Here is a 17840-nt window from a genome sequence, read left to right as displayed (position 1 = left end):
GTCCTACTCCAGCCTCCCGGGTGCACCGTGCCAATGCGCCACTTCCCTCTTGATAGCCTTGAAGTCCTAATCGTGTTTGAAGTCACAAGGGGTGGGTCTGGGGGAGTCCCCCTGAAATTCCCAACACGTCAAAGCATTATGGAGGGGCAAATCCCCCCCGTGAAGTTACAATCGCATCAAAGCACGTAGTTTTGCTTAGACAAGTTGGACGATTTTCCACAAGTGAGTTTCAAAGGAAGGCGGAGGAAGGGAAGGGGATTTAGAGGAAACCTGCAGTTTACTTCTGGTACCGAAAATCCCAAAGGGCTGGCATCGTATTCTTTAAAAATGTGTAGGTTTTTTTTTTTTTTTGTACTGGTATATCATGCAGCCCCACCAGTCGTATGCTCACAATATCCCAAACACGTGTATTTTTACTAACATATTGTTAAATAATCCATTTCCGGAAAACACTTTTCGAGAACGAAAATGGAACACACTGAAGTGCGACCGACCACTTGAATTGTAGGCCTGCCTTCCCCTCGTTACATTTATACTCATAGCAGCTGCAAAAACTTGTAATTTGTGTCACGTAATCCACACGTCACTTGTCCCGTTGTGTGCGCACAATGTGCAAAACGCAGGCATTTTTGGCTACCATACCATTAAACAAATACTTACAGAAACATCAGCGCAGTGCACAAGTGGACAGATTCACAGGTCGTGACCAATGAATGAGGAGGAGATGGCCATTCCATCGTAAATTCTGTTATCTCTGTTCTCCATGAAAGCACAAGGCTAAAAAGTATTTTGGGTCATTACTATAAACCAAATAGGGTAAGTGACATTTAAAAAAAAAAAAATTAAGGAATACGTCCACCAATGGAGGTCAAAGGTAAGTAGAGTGGCGGGTCACAACATGGGCCTCCATCGAGCATCACTATGGGACTTCACCTTTCCAAACTCCTACCAGTCCATTTGAGCTACTGTGCCAGAGGGCTACCCAGGGATGAGCATTCAAACTCTGACCTCACATGAGACTAATGTGGACTAAAGGGAGAATCAACCAGGCCCCTGGCAGCAAGTGTGCCAGGTGATCAGCCGACTGGGCCCCTGGCAGCGAGTATGCCAAGTGATCAGCCAACTGGGCCCCTGGCAGCGAGTGTGCCAAGTGATCTGCCGACTGGGCCCCTGGCAGCGAGTATGCCAAGTGATCAGCCGACTGGGCCCCTGGCAGTAAGTGCACCAGGTGATCTGCTGTCCGGGCCCCTGGCAGTGAGTGCACCAGGTGATCTGCTGTCCGGGCCCCTGGCAGTGAGTGTGCCAAGTGAACACCCAACTAGGACCTGCCAGTGAGTGTGCCTTTAAGATTGTTTCTCTTAGTTTCCTTGAAGAGCTAATTATGTTAGAAAACTGTTTCATCTGCAAACCCACAGTTGCCACTTCAACTCGTCTTTCTGAATGTTGCCTTAATTATTACCTGCCAGCGAACAGTAGGCTCCCACCCAGGATCCAGCGCCTGCCATCCCAGCTCCACGTCACAAAGTCTCCTCATACCTGAACACACCTTTAAATGAGGATGAATGACAAGATATGACAAAGAGTCGCCTGTCTGCTGCCAGCACCGCTGACTGATAAATCAGCAGAGACACACCACGGACTCAGGCGGGTAAAGCCCTGCACCTTCAGTCTCTCCTACTTTCATCACATTGTGATACTTGAGACTAATGCTGCCTGAGAGTGTAGCATCTCCAGCAGCCGCTCTGAAAGTTTTCCCCGACTGCACCCATCTGCCAGTCTTAGAAATCAGTGGGCCATGGAGGATGGCATCCACCTGCTGCGTGTTTCAACAAGACTCCCTCGCCAGGCTGTGGAGCTAGAATTAGAAAGCGCCGAGTAACTACAGGCAGAAAGTAAATTACAAGTAATTACCATAATTATAAGGTGCTAATTCAGCCGGGTGCTGCAGCGCGGTCTGCGTGACAGAAGTACGCATGCGTCAGCCCTGAGGTACACGTGTCAGAGGAGAGGGGGGGGGGTCCACCTGTCGTGAGCGACACTGACAGGGCCCAATCTCCTTCATTTCTCGCTTTCTAGCCTGCAGCAGTCTCCTAGGTGACCAACCTCATTAGAATACAAATTAAAAATAAAACGCGTAGGTGACCCTCGCGGCCCCCTATTGCCTAGGGAGGGCTGTGCAGACCAATGAACAACCAGCGCTCGCCTCATGCCTGCTTGTAGCGGGAAGAGCAGCTACAACCCCCTCTCTTCTTTGTTTGGAGCAAGAGATGGAAGTGGTGGGGCTGCTGCCGCCGCTACAACAGACCATCCCATGCCACCCCATCCCATCCCGTCTCGTCTCCTTCAAAGAAAGCGGCAGGTGGGAGGTGCGGAGGGCAGAATCAAAGGGGCAGAGGTCCCATCTATTAAGGTCCGAAAAGGAAGCATCAGAGCACTTAAAGCCAGAGTGCAGGTCACCTCTGCCATTCGGGCAGAAAATTGGTGTGAATAATTCATGGGTAAGACTTTCATGTGCAGTGCAGCGGATGAGAGGAGGAGCCCTGCGTGCGCACTCTTTGTACATCTGGCCTCACCCCACGGCACCATAAGCGGTCGGTCCGAGCAATTAATGCCCACCTGCTGCGTTCAACCGGGCAGGAATGAAATAGGAAATGACCTGCAGCTAGAAAGAAAAAATAAATAAATAAATAAATAAAACCTCTGATATTACAAAAGGCGCTAAAAAGTAAGATCAGAGTAATAAATGTCAGCCAAATTACAAGAGGAGACCCCCCGAGACATGCCAAGGCCTATGCCACACAAACCAAACCACCACATCAGCTTACAAGAGGGAGGCCCCTTTTTAAAAACACACTTTTGGGAGTTTGATGAAAAGCACTAAACCAGATGCCAATAGGTGGTCAGCCCTTCACCTCTCTGAAGGGGGCAGAGTTGTTATAGCAACAGCGAGTGCCACCCCCAAAATTCCTGCTTCAAAAGCGTATTCCTATAAAAAGAAAATCAGAAGCCATTTGTTTGTTCGTCATCATCATGCAAAGACGGCTAAATACGTTTACACAAAATTTTACAGGTGTGTGTTAGCGTTGGTCCAGCTGAGGATATAAAGTACAGCACCCCCCCCCCCCATCCCCCCATAACGTTTGGAACAAAGACCCCTTTCTGCTCGATTTGCCCCTCTCTGCGACACTTTAAATGTACAAATCAAACAAAGCAGACATCGTGAGTGAAGTGCACACTGCAGTCTTTCATTTACGGGGATCTGCTTCAGACATTTCAGTCACACAACACTTTTACTACACCCAAGCCCCCCAACTACAGCTGTCCCACCACAACACCCAAGTGCAGACACCTCAGCACACCAACCCCCAGGAGGACACCATTACAGGGTACCATGATATTTGGGACACCGCAATGGCGGGTCTGTTAAAGCTGCCACATTCAGGACTTTGTCACATACCCCCCAGCACACGATAACTGCTTACTGTCACCGGGCACCGATGACCTGCCCTTCACATTGGCCACTCCACAGCATATCCCGTCCCGTAAAGGTGCAAATCTTACCTCCACTTAGGGGGACATCAACAGAGTCAAGCGAACAGACAAACAATAACGGGAGACGACAACACCACAGATATGTGGCAACTTCTGAAACTTTTAGTAAAGCACCCTGAGGGGGCAATGGCCAATAAGAGCCAATAGCAGGGCTGGTACCCGGTCTAACCAGGAAATGGCCTGTTAACTGTGAGGTGGAAAGAGTTGGGCACCTTCCATCTTATTATTAGCCCAAAAGAGCGAGAAATCACCGCCAACCCTTTCCGTAGATGGACAGCACCAAACAACAATGACATTATCAGTTAGGATATGCATACGTTTCGCATATGAATCGATTTACACAAAGACAGGAAGTCTGCAAATTAAACACACACCTGCACTAAGCTACTTTTTGTGCCATGCACAACTGAAACGCTACCTTACAGCTTCTCATGAAACGTATTTCCCTCAGAAGTTGAACAGCAACTTCTTTTTAAAGTGTGCACCAATTTAAGGTCGGCCTCTGTGCACTCCTGCTGACTGCTGGGAATCGAAGTCCTCTTGGTAGTTTCACTGTAGGATCATCCTAATAACAGGTTTATTGAACCAAACAATACTGCAAATCAAAACGGTGTTTCCGATTTATTCATTTGCTAAAATATTATCCACCCTCTTTCTCGAACCCTTCTGATTTAAAGGATGTGGACTGCTGTCACGCAAACATCTAGCCCCACCCGGCCTACCGCCTATGCACTCATTCCACCCTGGCCACCGCCTGTAAAGAGCTCCCTGTCCTCTGTCACAAAGTTTTCTCGCAAACTGAGTAATCGGCACAAAACAGGACTCCTGTTTTCTTCAACCTAAACCTTTTCTGTCCACCCTGGCCATCGGACCTTACTCCTTTTCTATGTTAACTAATGTTGTCTTATTTTAATTTCTTATTTTGTCTTTTATTTTTCTTTTCTTCATTATGTAAAGCACTTTGAGCTACTTTTTGTATGAAAATGTGCTATAGAAATAAATGTTGTTGTTGTTCAACCTAAAAAATGCACATTCTATTTTCAAAAATAAATCTATATTTTTGTGGCAGCTTTTGTAGTCCTTAAGGATGCCCTTTGGGTCTTGTGGGGATGTCTTAAACACCATTGTTTCCTGAAGTACACTGTTAGTGCATCGACAAATAAAAATCGAAATGCACATTTCATAACTCAACAAGAAAATATCATCTTCTATTATTTAAGACTAGAAAAAAATTTAATTTTCTTTGCAAGGAACTGTGTAGAGGTTCTTTTGAATTCAGCAACAATTTATTACTAGCATACTAAAATAATTCTGCTGAGCGCCTGCCTGTGCTGCTAAGCTCCTGCTGTTTTAATTAATCAAAGGTTGTGTAACACAGTGGGCCTCGTCTTATTTTTTTTTACTCCTAATTTATTTTCCATTCTGGGCGAGATTGGGGATTTCAGTGTGGATTATGGTCACAGATCTTCGTAGTTCCTGTGATATACGGGACTGACTGGCATTACTGCTTGAACTGACTGTTAATTTAGTCTTACTGAAATTTAGGTTTCATTGTCAAATTCTAAAATAACTAGCCATCCCCCACGGCTTTGCCCGCTTATTAGTGAAACAAGACAGTGAGGAGGACCCCACCCGACTCCTCACTCCTGGTGTCAACCTTCCCCCTCCCCTGTCTCTGTCTCAGATTAGTGCGAATATATCGCTCCTGCACGTGAACTATGATTCTTAGTGCAATGAGAGAAGTCGCAAAAATCAACCGGAATGTTCAAGCAAATTCTAGAAAACAACTGATCTAAATCCGTTAAGTAGTCTTCTCGTTCGCTAGCTAAGCGGATGTAAGACACAACCCAAGGCTGGCGCGTGAGTGAGGAGGGCCCCGCCCCCTTTCCTCTTAGCCCGAGGTGTCTCCCTCGGATTCGTGCAAATAAATTGGTACCGCAAGCGAACAAAATCAACCGGAATGTTCAAGCAAATTCTAGACAATCCGATCTAAATCCGTTAAGTAGTTCTCTCCTGAAAAGAGGACCAACATACAGACAGAACGTGCTTGGACCACTAAATTTTTAAGGCCACTTCTTAGCGAGCACCTATGGCCCAAGGGTAACCTATATTACAAATTTCAAGTCCCACGTCCTCATGGTATGGGGGATTTCGTGATGAATGAGTCAGTGGGATTTGGGTTTTATATATATATATATATATATATATATAGATAGATAGATAAAGAAGTGGTGAGGCAGCCTTCTGCTGTTATGCACCTAAAATCTACAAAAGTTCACCGATAGAAATTTGCCAGGCTAATACGGTAGAGCTCATTATTTTAACATGACTTTCGCTTAGCTACATTTTAGTGTACCCTGTTAAGCTGTACGTGCATTGAACGATCATTTTCATCAAGGCTCAGTAATCCGTACTAACCCCTACTATTCTCTGCTGTTCTTTCTCTAGTTTTTCTGTGGTGGTGTTCTGCACCACCACCACCACCTGCTCAGGGCACCATGCAGTCTCTACATTGACGGACTGATGGCCAGATGTCCACATGACAATCATCATCTTCAAATTCTTTGACACGAAGCCTGAAAACAACGAGGACTGATTAAGATCATTTATGTTGGGTGGAATGCCCAGTAGGGGCTTGGCTGTCTCCTGGCCTTGGAACCCCTGCAGATTTTGTTTTTCACTTTCTCATATACAAAGTATAGGGAAAGTATTGGAATCTTCCAAAAATTCGATTTTGTGATTTTAATGAATCTCGACGTTTTAGACCTCCCAGTGTCTGAAAATACCAATTTTGGAATTGTGTGTGTGTGTAAACACAATAACTTCAGTACGCTTTCACTTAGGTCTACCAAATTTTGCATACAAGTATTAGGTACAAAGTGTAGATTTCTATCAACATTTGAGCTATTTCCACTAACTGGAAGTGGTACTTTACCTGAAATGTTTCCCCAATAATATAGAAAATCTGATAATTTCACATCATACTATGGCAAGGCAACACATTCTAAGCATTTTTTCGAAAAACAACTGGTTTTCGAGATAATCGCAATTTTCTGTTTGACATTCAAATGGTAATCTTACAGTATATATAAACGTCTACACGTGGAAGTGTGTGTGTCCACCTGTCTAACCAGGATGTACGAGGCTACGGCATGAAGCTGAAAGAAAGTGACTCCGACGCCAAAGAGAACCCGTCAACAAAAGACAAACAAGAGAGAAACTCGCTTAGCCGCAGATAGACAACTGGGACGAGCACGTCAGCAAAGCGAAACTGCCGACTCTGCATTTCAATTTATTTCTGACAATTTCAATAATTTCTTGGAGCCCGGGCTTACACAGCTAATATATATTCTATATAGCTCCTTTGGCCGCATGTTGTCTGTTCACAGCAAAATCTTCCACATGCAAGCACCACACCTCAAATCAACTCCAGGCCTTTTATCTGCTTAATTGATAAGGACATAACCACGGACTTGATCACACCTGCCCATGAAATAGTCTTTGAGTCAATTGTCCAATTACTTTTGAGCCCCTGAAATGAAGGAATTGTGTTCAAAAATTGCTTTAGTTGCCTCCCATGTTTATGTACTCGTTTTGTTCACCCCACTGAATTAAAGCTGAAAGTCTGCACTTCGACTGCATCGGAGTTGTTTCATTTAAAATTCATTGTGGTGACGTACAGAACCAAAATTAGAAAAAAGTTGTCTCTGTCCAAATATTTAAGGACCTAACTGTGTGTGTGTGTGTGAGTGTATTATATATATATATATATATATATATATATATATATATATATATATATATATATATATATATATATATATATATGGAAGATCAGCCTCAGCACAGACAGGCTGATACCAATGTTCAAACCCACCACACGTTTATTTACAATAATTAATTACAAAAGTCCCGCACACCACCCAGTGCCCCTGCACCAATCACCCTCAACTCTGGGCCTCTCAACAGTCCTGTCTTCACCGTCTCCACTCCTCTCCTCCGAGCTTCGTCCTCTTCCACCCGACTCCGGCTGATGACTGGAGGGAGGTGGCCTCTTTTATGCCCACCTGGATGTGCTCCAGGTGCCTCCTGATGAGCTTCCTGCGGCACTTCCTGGTGTGGCAGAAGTGCTGCATGAGCACCCGGGTATCCCTGGTAATACTTCCACCTGCACTTCTGGGTGTGGCGGAAGTGCTGACGTCCAGGGCTCTTCAGTTGCCTGGGCATTCCCTGGCGGTGGCCACGAGCCCCTATAGGGTTGAGCTTCCATGCTCCATTCCCGTGGCCCCCCCATACCAACCAGGGTGGCTGCCCTCTCGTGGTATAGTCCCTCTCCCGGCCCTTCTAGGCATCCCGGCTGGGCACAACCCCCAGCCCCCCACCGCATTATACATACATTATATATATTTACCTGAATTGTTCGCCCAAATAAAACGATCCTGGCAAATTTCGTATTCATGCAGCTGCAGAGTCCGAGTTATTCAACTTTACTTTTATAATAATTGCTCAATATATTATTAATTTGATTTGTTGTTAATGGTTCTTTAATGTACAAAATATTAATCCTTGTCTTACAGTTTGCTCCTCACATATCCATCCCCATATCCGAGTACACGAGAAAGTCGAGAGGGGACGACTGCCGATTTATTTTCCTCCGGCCCATCTGGAGTTTTATTCTTTTGTTTTTTTTTTTTCTGTCTGCCTGGCCTTACTTTATTCTTCATCACTCAGTATTGTCTTATTTTTATTTCATATAAACTTTTCTGTCTTCATCTTGTAAAGCACTTTGAGCTACAGTACACCATTTGTGTGAAAATGTGCTACAGAAATAAATGGTGGTGTCGTTGTTCTATAATGCATACCAGCTACTGGTCCATCGACGAGGCCAGGTGGCTTATTAAGGTATAAGATGAACACAAGCTTGATGGAAGTCATTTAAAAATTTTCATGAACTTCTGGCTAACAGTCCAGTTTTTTAACCCAAACCAGGGAACCCATCGGCCCAGGGAGCTGACCTTCAGACCCTCGTACTCGTGCATTACTGAGCTTCGAGAGGAGCAGTGCCACATCTGCACGTGCAGCACGTCCATAATTGCACCTCTTGGGGGTAGAACTCGAACGACTAATCTGTCAGGAAGCTCAATTCCCAAAGCCCATTGACTTAAGCGCTGACATTTCATGTGCAAAGCCGTGGAGCAGGAAGAGGAGCAGGTGGGTCACTCCAGACATCTATACAGTGCACGAGTGCGTAATCACAATTGGTGACATCAATGCCAACTGGACAATTCAAACTGCCCCCTCAGGCCAACCCAAGGATTCTCAAAGTCCACCAACCCCCAGGTGATGTCATTCTGGAAGTCTGTCCTACCTTCAGTGGAGGGAGCCTGATCCTGGGCTGCATAGAGCATCTCCTTGAAAGCCTGCAGAGAGAGAGAGAAAAAGAAGCACAGAGTTATTGGGGGCCACACACCACCTTCCACTAAAAACAGTGGGATCACCTTACAGTTCCCGTTTCCTGCCAAACTGCAGTAGACACAAGGCAACTCGTGAAAACAGAAGAGCACAGGCAAACCCAGCGTGAAACTTCACATCTTCTTCGAAGTCAGCGTGTCACTCCAAGGACGTGCCACTCTGCCTGACGTTTTGCGGTGGTAATCAGAGAACAGTATGGTGCCCAGCACTAGAGCCTGCTAACTCGGCCAACGGCCAGAGCTCCATCACCGCTGCCTAGAAGGAAGTGATGTGGAGGTCACTGAAAACACAGCACATGGGGGGAGTCTGATTGGGGAGGGGGGGGTCAGCATATTCCTCTGAGAACCATTCGATTTACATTATTGATTAACCAATAAGCATCCAGTTACCGCAGGGCAAAGCTCCAGCTAAAGAGGCTCCGCGCCAGCCCCTCCGGCTTGGCTCTCCAGTCACATCACTTGAAGCCGAGGAGGGAGCGAGCGTCAGGGCCACTAATAGGGCCTACTGGGAAAAGAGGTCTGCATTCAAAATATTTACTCCACAATCTACTCCATCAGCTTCACGTTTAAAGGCTTCCTTTTAAGTGGCTTGCATTTACAAAAATAAATAAATACATATGTAAATATTTTCCGTAACAAAGGCTTTATGTATTCTAAATTAAAGCAGGAGGTGGAAGGAGTGCTTATAATTAAATTACGTGTGCTTCCTCCATTGCACCCACGTGACCCTGAAACAGGCTAAACGGATTCCGAAAAAAAGATGAGGAGGATCACCAAGCAACACAATCACATGATGGACACGTTTAGATACGCGAGCGATACGTCCGGGGCTACAAGAACACATGAATGTACAGGATTTATTATCCACACTCAAAGGTTTAGATAGATTTGTAAGGAGTGCGGGACAGGCATTGTCTGCAGTCATACCTTAATTGTTGTTTTAATGATATGGGGACTGAAATTATCGAGTATGTCGCTCAGTTTTCAAAAAAAAAAAAAATCGAAAACGAGTCCCTGCACTCACCGTCTCACATAACCTAACGGGACACAGACTGTGGCGCATCACAAGTGAAACAAGCGTAGCTGCCTGAAAATGAGTGAGCAAATGGCAATCTGCATCGTTAGGCTTTAACTGCAAGAAGATGCTGAGCTCATCCTCACTCACGTGCAGGTGGTTTGGCTTTGAAAAGACCTCTTCTACTTCTTCTTGGTCACCAGAGCAGATCATCTTCTTCCATATCTTCCTGTCCACTCCATCTTGCTCTGTCACACCCATCACCTGCATGTCCTCTCTCACCACATCCATAAACCTTCGCTGCTGCTGCGTAAAACACGAATCTGTTAGAACAAATTCCACTGGTCAACAAGGATTTTGCTACTGGGATTCCTTCACCTGTACTTAACAAATTTCACTTGCCGACTCCAAATCTGAAAACCCTTCTTTGTCCAGCAGGTCCCTTTTTTTTTTTTTTTTTAAAGTTATGATGTTCCAGATCTTGGACAACAATGGTGACTGGACAGTAAAGGCGATGCATTTCAGCATTTAAGAAATAAGTTTTGTCTCGAGAAAAGTGAAGCCCAAATTAAGGAAGGTGTTTTTGTTGGCCGTAAAATCCGTCAACTGATTCTTGACGATGAGTTCAAAAGGAAACCCACTGAATCAGCACCCTCGTTCGTGCAGGTTTTCCAGAATTTTCTTGACAGTCACAGAGCAGAGAATTATGCTGAGCTTGTGGAGAATATGCTGAAAGTATACCAGCTTACGGGAGCCAGAATGTCACTGAAGACACATTTTTGACATTCTCATCTCGACTTTTTTTCCACCAAGTCTAAGCGATGTCAGAGATGAGCAATGGGAAAGATTTCATGAAGATACAAAAGGTGATAGGAAACTGATATCGGGGGGGGGGGAAAATTCACTCCGAGCATGATGGGTGACTTACTGTTGGTTCTTGCAAAGAGAGACGGATGTGCAGTACAAGCGCAAAAGCGAGGGCCTCCAACATTTCTGGGCACGCTGACCTCACTTTTATATTGAGGTAAATTGACTTAAATATACTTTAACGTGTCTTTGGTATTGTCTTCTGGTTTGTTTTCAGAATAAACACGTTCAAACAATTTTGGTGGGACAGAGTTCAAACTCTAGATACCGTGTTATTATATTATATTGATATTCAAAAGTGTCAAAACGTCAATGATGTATATCTCAAAAATCTCATGTGCTAGCTTAATTCCAACTTCGTATATGAAATGAGTGTAAAAAACTTAATAAAGAGCTGCTCTGAAATTCCCAGAAGCACACAAAAAATATTTTTTTGTAGACCAGTGTTATTAATCCATAATTTAGCTGAATGGATTATTTGCATTTCCATAAGAAGCATACGTTGTGTTTCACAAGTCACTTTGGTTGGGGGTCCTCAAATTCCAAAGCACATTTTTTTCCTTTCATTACTTAAAACACTCACACGGATCCCCAAATCCTCGCCCTGCTCCAGTTGTTTTATTGTTTCTGGTGCAATATTGGACAGAACTTGACGTCAGTAATGTGCTTAAAAATGTTACAGGTTTGGATTTTTTTTTTTATCTTTGTGCTGTAGTTTATTTGTTTCCTGTGCAGAATTTGACAGAACTTTGCATTTTTCCACAATATTAGAGTTTATTCGATTTGTGCTCTTGCTTTTTGATTTTTTCTTCTTTATTTCTCCTTATACAATTTCTTGTATTAGGAATTTGTTAGTTTTTGCATACCCCTTGGGGTCAGAGTGCAGGGTCAGCCATTACAGGTTAAGGGTCTCGCTCAAGGGCCCAGCAGAGTAGGACTTCTTTTTGGCAGTGACGGGGATTCGAACCGGCAACCTTCTGGATTCCAGCACAGATCCTTCGCCACAGAGCCACCGCTGCACCGCCATTCACCTTACAGCGGAGCAGTTTGCTTATCCAGACTGTCATGTTCAGGCCCCGTAGTTCACTCAGAACTCGTTTTTATTCCCTTTGGACTCGTGTCTTGTTTACATGAGGGGTGTCTGTTTCAGATGCTCTCATTACAATAGATTTGTTGGTCTTGAGTGTAAATACTGGAGGCCACTTTGAAATGGTTTACTCCTACTTGCACTGTTTGATTTCAGCAATACTTTGACTGGCGAGTTTAAGCTTTTTTCTGTTATTTTACTTCAGTTTTAAGAAAATAAATAAGACCCATTTTCCTTAACTCTTGCTTGCATTAATCTCATTAGTAAGCTACAATTAATATGATATTAACAAGACCAAGCTGATCAATAAAAATGTGTACATACACATTTACAACATCGTAATCATACACATAATAGACTTGTGTGTAAGACATGTATAATAATAACAACAATAACTAGGGGCTTTGCCCCCTGCTCACTTCACTCACCAACCACCGGGCGGGCACCACACACGAGCCACTTCACATATCTGCCACTCGCGTATGGGGAAGCAAATATACAATTTAAACAGATCGTTACGTTCATGGGAATTGTTACATACACATAATAGAACTATTTTACATTACAGTGAGTAATTAACCATATTAAAAAATAGTAAAACAAAAGAAAATGATCTTCTTATCTTATACAGTATAATACACTACCGTGGCTGTCTGTTTGTCTGTCCAGGATTTTAAATCACCTGTCGCTCGCAAACCGTTTTGACTTATTGACCTGAAATTTGGTACACATATACTACGTGACATCTACTGTCCGCTTTCGGGGTGACGATTTTTATTCCTCTTTGTAGGATCAACTCTCGGCAGTGGCCAGCAGGGCGGCTGTGTGGCGCATGTGTACAGGCGCCGCTCTCATTTCCTTCCACCTTCGCCATCACTTCCCCTACCTCTTCATATCTTAAATCATTCTTGAGGCAGATTGAAGACTTGAGTGAAAAATTAAAGAAAACGTACTAAGTAATTGCAACACAAACACTGACTTAATCAGTTTTAATGAGAAAAGGTGGCCGACGGTAGAAGAGTATCAGCGGGCCGCTAGGGTGGACAGAAGAAGAGCTGCTCAAGAAGCAGCAAGCGCATCAACTGCTGAGCAAACGTACAGAGAAAGAAAGAGGAGGAAAACTAGGAATGCTCAAGTCAAGTGTATGACATGCAGTGTGCCGTTACTGTCTAGTGCTTCATGTTACGTTACAGGTATTTGTTGCGTTATACATTTTCATTCTGTTTGGCGTTGAAATGAATACACAAATACATTTTAAACAAGGTTCAAATCCCCGTCACTGCCAAAAAGAGATCCTGCTCTGCTGGGCCCTTGAGCAAGACCCTTAACCTGTGATTGCTCCAGGGGCTGCTGTACAATGGCTGACCCTGTGCTCTGACCCCAAGGGGTATGCGAAAACTAACAAATTCCTAATACAAGAAATTGTATAAGGAGAAATAAAGAACAAGAACACTTTTACTGTAAAACTTCAGTTAAAAACTATTTTTTAGATTCACTTTTCGTCACTATCGCTTTGAATTTTGATTCCGTGTTTGGACTTTCATCGTGTAACTGCCCGTGAGTGAATTTCGTTTCTTTCTTTCTAATGAATAAAGAAACATTTTTGAATGTTTGTCCCTGTGATTTGTTAATTGTCTTTGCTATTCTAAAGGGAAACTGTAAACGCTTTAATCCGAATGGCATATCAAGATCTCCTTTGGTGTCTCATGTTATCCCCTGAAGATGTACAACATTACTTTTCTTGTCACCTGTTAAAATTTGACGTAACCGATCGACAATTTTCACGTTAATTCATCTGACTTCATCATTCCTCGGTGCTAGGATTGCCCGTGTACTCATTTTTTCTGCTGATAACCCTTCAGGATGAAACTGATCAATAAGATTTGGATATAATATGTCTTCTTTTATTGGGAACTTAAAGTGAGGAAAACGTAAAAATTTCTAAGAGCTGAGAGAGCAGGAACTGAGTCTGACAAAAGGATTCACACCAATGAGAGGTGAGAGGACCGCAGGCGTGGGCCGTGAACCGGAAATGGTTAACAGGAGGGTGGGACTTGAAAAAAATCTCTTGGCAATAGTCTCGTCTCGTCTCAAGATTTTCTTTTATAATAGACAGATAATAATTTACTTCCTTCAACCTGGAATGAAAATGAGCTACTGAGCTATTTAACAATAATAATAAAAGCAACAATAACTCTCTACATTTATATAGCGCATTTCTCACTACTTACAGTGAGTGGGGAGCCACTTCTGCCACCTCTAATGTGCAGCACCCACCTGGATGATGCGACGGCAGCCATTTTTGTGCCAATACGCTCATCACATTAGCTGTTGGGTGGTAAAAAAGGGTTAAAGCAAATGAAGAGACTGGGCACGATTAGGGGGCCGGAATAACCAGGCCATGGTGGGCAATCGGGACACACCCTGTTCTTTATGAAGGTCACCCAGGGATCTTTCATGACCACAGAGAGTCAGGGCCTTGGTTTTGTGTGTCACCCAAAGGACAGTCCCTGTCACTGCACTGCGGCACTGGGATCCACACACAGACCAAAGGGTAAGTGCCCCCCCACCCCCAATCCTGGCCTCACCGACCCAAGCTTTTCCTAGATGGTCTGCCATCCAAGTCCTAGACGGGCCTAAACAGGCTTACCTGTTCTGAAGTGCAGGCGGTGTGGTTGCTGGCCATGTATATGTTTCTATTTTGCTACACACCAGGATTTCTTAAACTGTGGGTCGTGCCCCATTTTGGGTCGTGGGATGTCTGAACTCGGGTTGAGCAGAGTCGTAAATCACAAGGGTACTGAAACGGTTTGTGGAATGCATTGCAATGGGTCGCTGCGAGCAAATGGGAAAGAGCCACAAGGGATGACGACGGGGTTGTAAAGACGCAAAACTGGGTCATGAGGAGAACAAGTTTAAGAATCACTACTGTACACCTCTCTGGACATTATTAGTGACAATTAAGGAAAGCCACTCGGTCTTAGTTATGGCACAGATAACACAAATAAGACGACTGACTCGTGTATAAACAGGAGGGATCGTTTTAAAATCCCAGATCAGTAACTGCACAGGAGTAAGTCAGACACGTCAGCTAATAAAGAACAATGAAGGATGGGTAGGGAGGACGCCATCACTGAAATTACAGCATGTGGAAGACAACGTTGGAAAATCCAAAGGAAAGCCAAAAATTTTATGCTTCCAGATTATCAAAAAATAATAAACAATAATAACACTACAAAAAAAAAATCAAATCTCAAGACAGGAGTAGGGACTGGAATGTGAATGGAGTGAATAATCTTAATTTTATAAAATGAGGAGTAAATCAAGGAAAAAATGCGTCTTTGTCCCAAATATGACGGAGGGCACAGTAGCCGTCTGTGAAGAAGTATCGTCGACTGAATGAATCCTTCAAGATTTAAAAAATGAATACAGATGAGGTTCAAACTGCAATGTCACCAACTTGCAGCTGGATTCTGCAACCACCGTAGACTGGAACGAAAAAATCGCCCCGATGACCATTAAATGTGAAACAATTACCATGGGTTTTTATTTTCCTAACATTTTCACAATTAAAAATATATTTTTTTACCGACACTGAAAATATCTGAGCCTCAGCGCTTTGAGATTCGTGAAAACTCGGCACCATTTGGCGATCTGCGACTAGTCAAGCGTCGCTCATCAGTCAGAAAGCCAATCAGGAGCATGTAGCTTTACTAATATTGTAGATGTAAAGACAGATAAATGCATAATAGATAATAAAATGTGCATGGCGTGTGTGTGATTAATTTGTTCGATACACAGGTTGGTAAACCGCCTATTTGTTTTATATTGTATCGTATTTAAATGGATTTCTACTCATACATATACGATATGCACAGCTCTGATCTCAATCTGATATTTGGGTGCTTACCGACCAGCTAGCGCTTGTGGTCGAGTTCACAACACGGCGCAGCGTCTCAGGCACCGAAGTCCGAGGTTCGATCCCCACAAGGGGAAACAAAGAGGGCGACACACGTGTCGGTGACTTTTTGTATTGTTTGGCAGGTACATTATATCACAAACATAAATACACAAACTAGAGTTGTGTGGCTTACCGGTACTGGAAGAGTGTCGAAAAACGAGAATTGTATACCAGTACAGTACTAGCATTTTGTGATTTTCAGAACTAGAAATAACCGGCCGCTTTCCTCACAAACCAAACTCCACTCCCCTCAACATGTTTTGTAGACTTCACAAAACTAAACTACACACTTCGACGCGGCTGAAACGTAACAGGTTACACCCCACCACCTTATTGCTTCGACCGACAGTTCACGGCTATCAAAAGAGAACAGGTGCTTAGAGTGGCGCGTTGGCATAGTGCCCCAGGGAGGCGAGTAATTGTGTGGTGCACCAGGAACGTTGGAGTAAGGAGGGGGTTCGAGTGATCTGTTATTTGCTTGGAAATCGATTTGGTACTGAGGTCCGAAAACTGGTATCGATACCAAAGCTGAAATTTTATTACCAATACAAAACAAACACACAATATTTTTTTTTTTTTACCAAACACAATGCGATGAGCATATGATACACGAGTAACGTCAAGCCATCATGTTAGCCATATGAGTTATGAATCAGATCTGAAGGCTCCGTGGTCCAAGTTTCTAATTTGGCTGAACTCGGAGTTCCCCCATAAAGTAAAGCAGACAGACCGGGCCTAAAACTCAAGGCACATAGCGGATCCTGTCGTAAGCCCCTGGTCCGGTTTTGGTGGCAGAGCAGAACTCACCGTTTCTGGCATATAAAACATTTATCGTGCGGAGATCAAAGCAAAGAATTGGAAATTCAAATGATCTGCCAAAAAAAACCCTTTGTCAAAATGGCAAAATTTCAAGGCAGGAAGAGGATGATGGGGGAAGACAACTGGGGGGTGAAGGAAACAGGGTGTGCCCACCTACAACCCCACGTCAATACAGTCAGAATATGTGGGGACACACTGGGGGTCAATCAGAAAAACGTCCTTCGACTAACACGCCACTGTCCAGCCATTCTGACTCAGTGAATGAGTGTGTTCCGACAGGCCTGGTAACCCCCACAAATCCCCCGAATGACAAATTCTGCCATCTCTGTAGAAGTGCGCCTCTCCTGTGACCATCTGTTCAAGCGTTTGCTCGCCAAGCACTCGGAACAGGTGTCACCAGCAGGCACCCCACTGCGACCAGACCAAACCTCGGCTTGATGTGTCCAAGACTGACAAGCGACGACTGGCCAGATCGCTCCCCTCCCCCCCACTAACTCCCAATCCCCCCCCCCCCACCATCACATCAAGAGCGGACATGATGCTCCCGTAAGCCGCTCATCTTAATGCAGGTCCAGGGACTGAGGAACGCGGCCAGTTTCTCTCTCTTCTCCATTTTGAAATTGCCAAGTGAGCCTTTACGGATGGAAGACGGCGCATCCATCGATCGGCTCTTAAAAGGAATGTGTGGATGCCAGGGATTAGGAGGCGCGTCTCTCCCTGGATTTGATTCTCTTTTGATGTTTCTGTAGCGAGTCGGTCTATCCATTAGCCTGGTACTGGGAACATCCAAGCCCCATTTAGAAATATGGTGGGGGTGAAGAGAAAACGGTGCAGCGCCTCTAACTCGGGGATGAGGCAGTAAAGTCAAGCAATCAGAAATCGGCCAGGTGTCTGCTCCTTCTTCCAGGTCACTCAATTGCACGCTACGCTAAACCGATCTGCCTACTCTGCGGGGAAGCCATTCACTTATGAAATCACCGCCATCATTTGCATGTTCACTTTTTCGGGAAGCCTCAGTTGGATTCACAAATTGCTTTGGGATGCCAGCAGAATAATTAAGGAGGGTGA

General features: G+C 44.3%; 1 protein-coding gene across 1 annotated transcript in view; it reads right to left on the bottom strand.

Annotated features, from left to right (window-relative positions):
• Positions 1 to 17840, bottom strand: part of xpr1a (xenotropic and polytropic retrovirus receptor 1a) — a 136606-nt gene that overhangs the window by 83989 nt on the left and 34777 nt on the right. Inside the window, exon 2 of the mRNA XM_028812415.2 lies at positions 8921 to 8972. Within this exon, the coding sequence (XP_028668248.2) occupies positions 8921 to 8972 (52 nt within the window). The remainder of the gene's footprint in view (positions 1 to 8920; positions 8973 to 17840) is intronic.

Source organism: Erpetoichthys calabaricus, chromosome 10 (genome assembly GCF_900747795.2).
Source record: "Erpetoichthys calabaricus chromosome 10, fErpCal1.3, whole genome shotgun sequence".
NCBI classification, from domain to species: Eukaryota; Metazoa; Chordata; class Cladistia; order Polypteriformes; family Polypteridae; genus Erpetoichthys; species Erpetoichthys calabaricus.
This window is presented reverse-complemented; position numbering and strand designations above follow the sequence as displayed.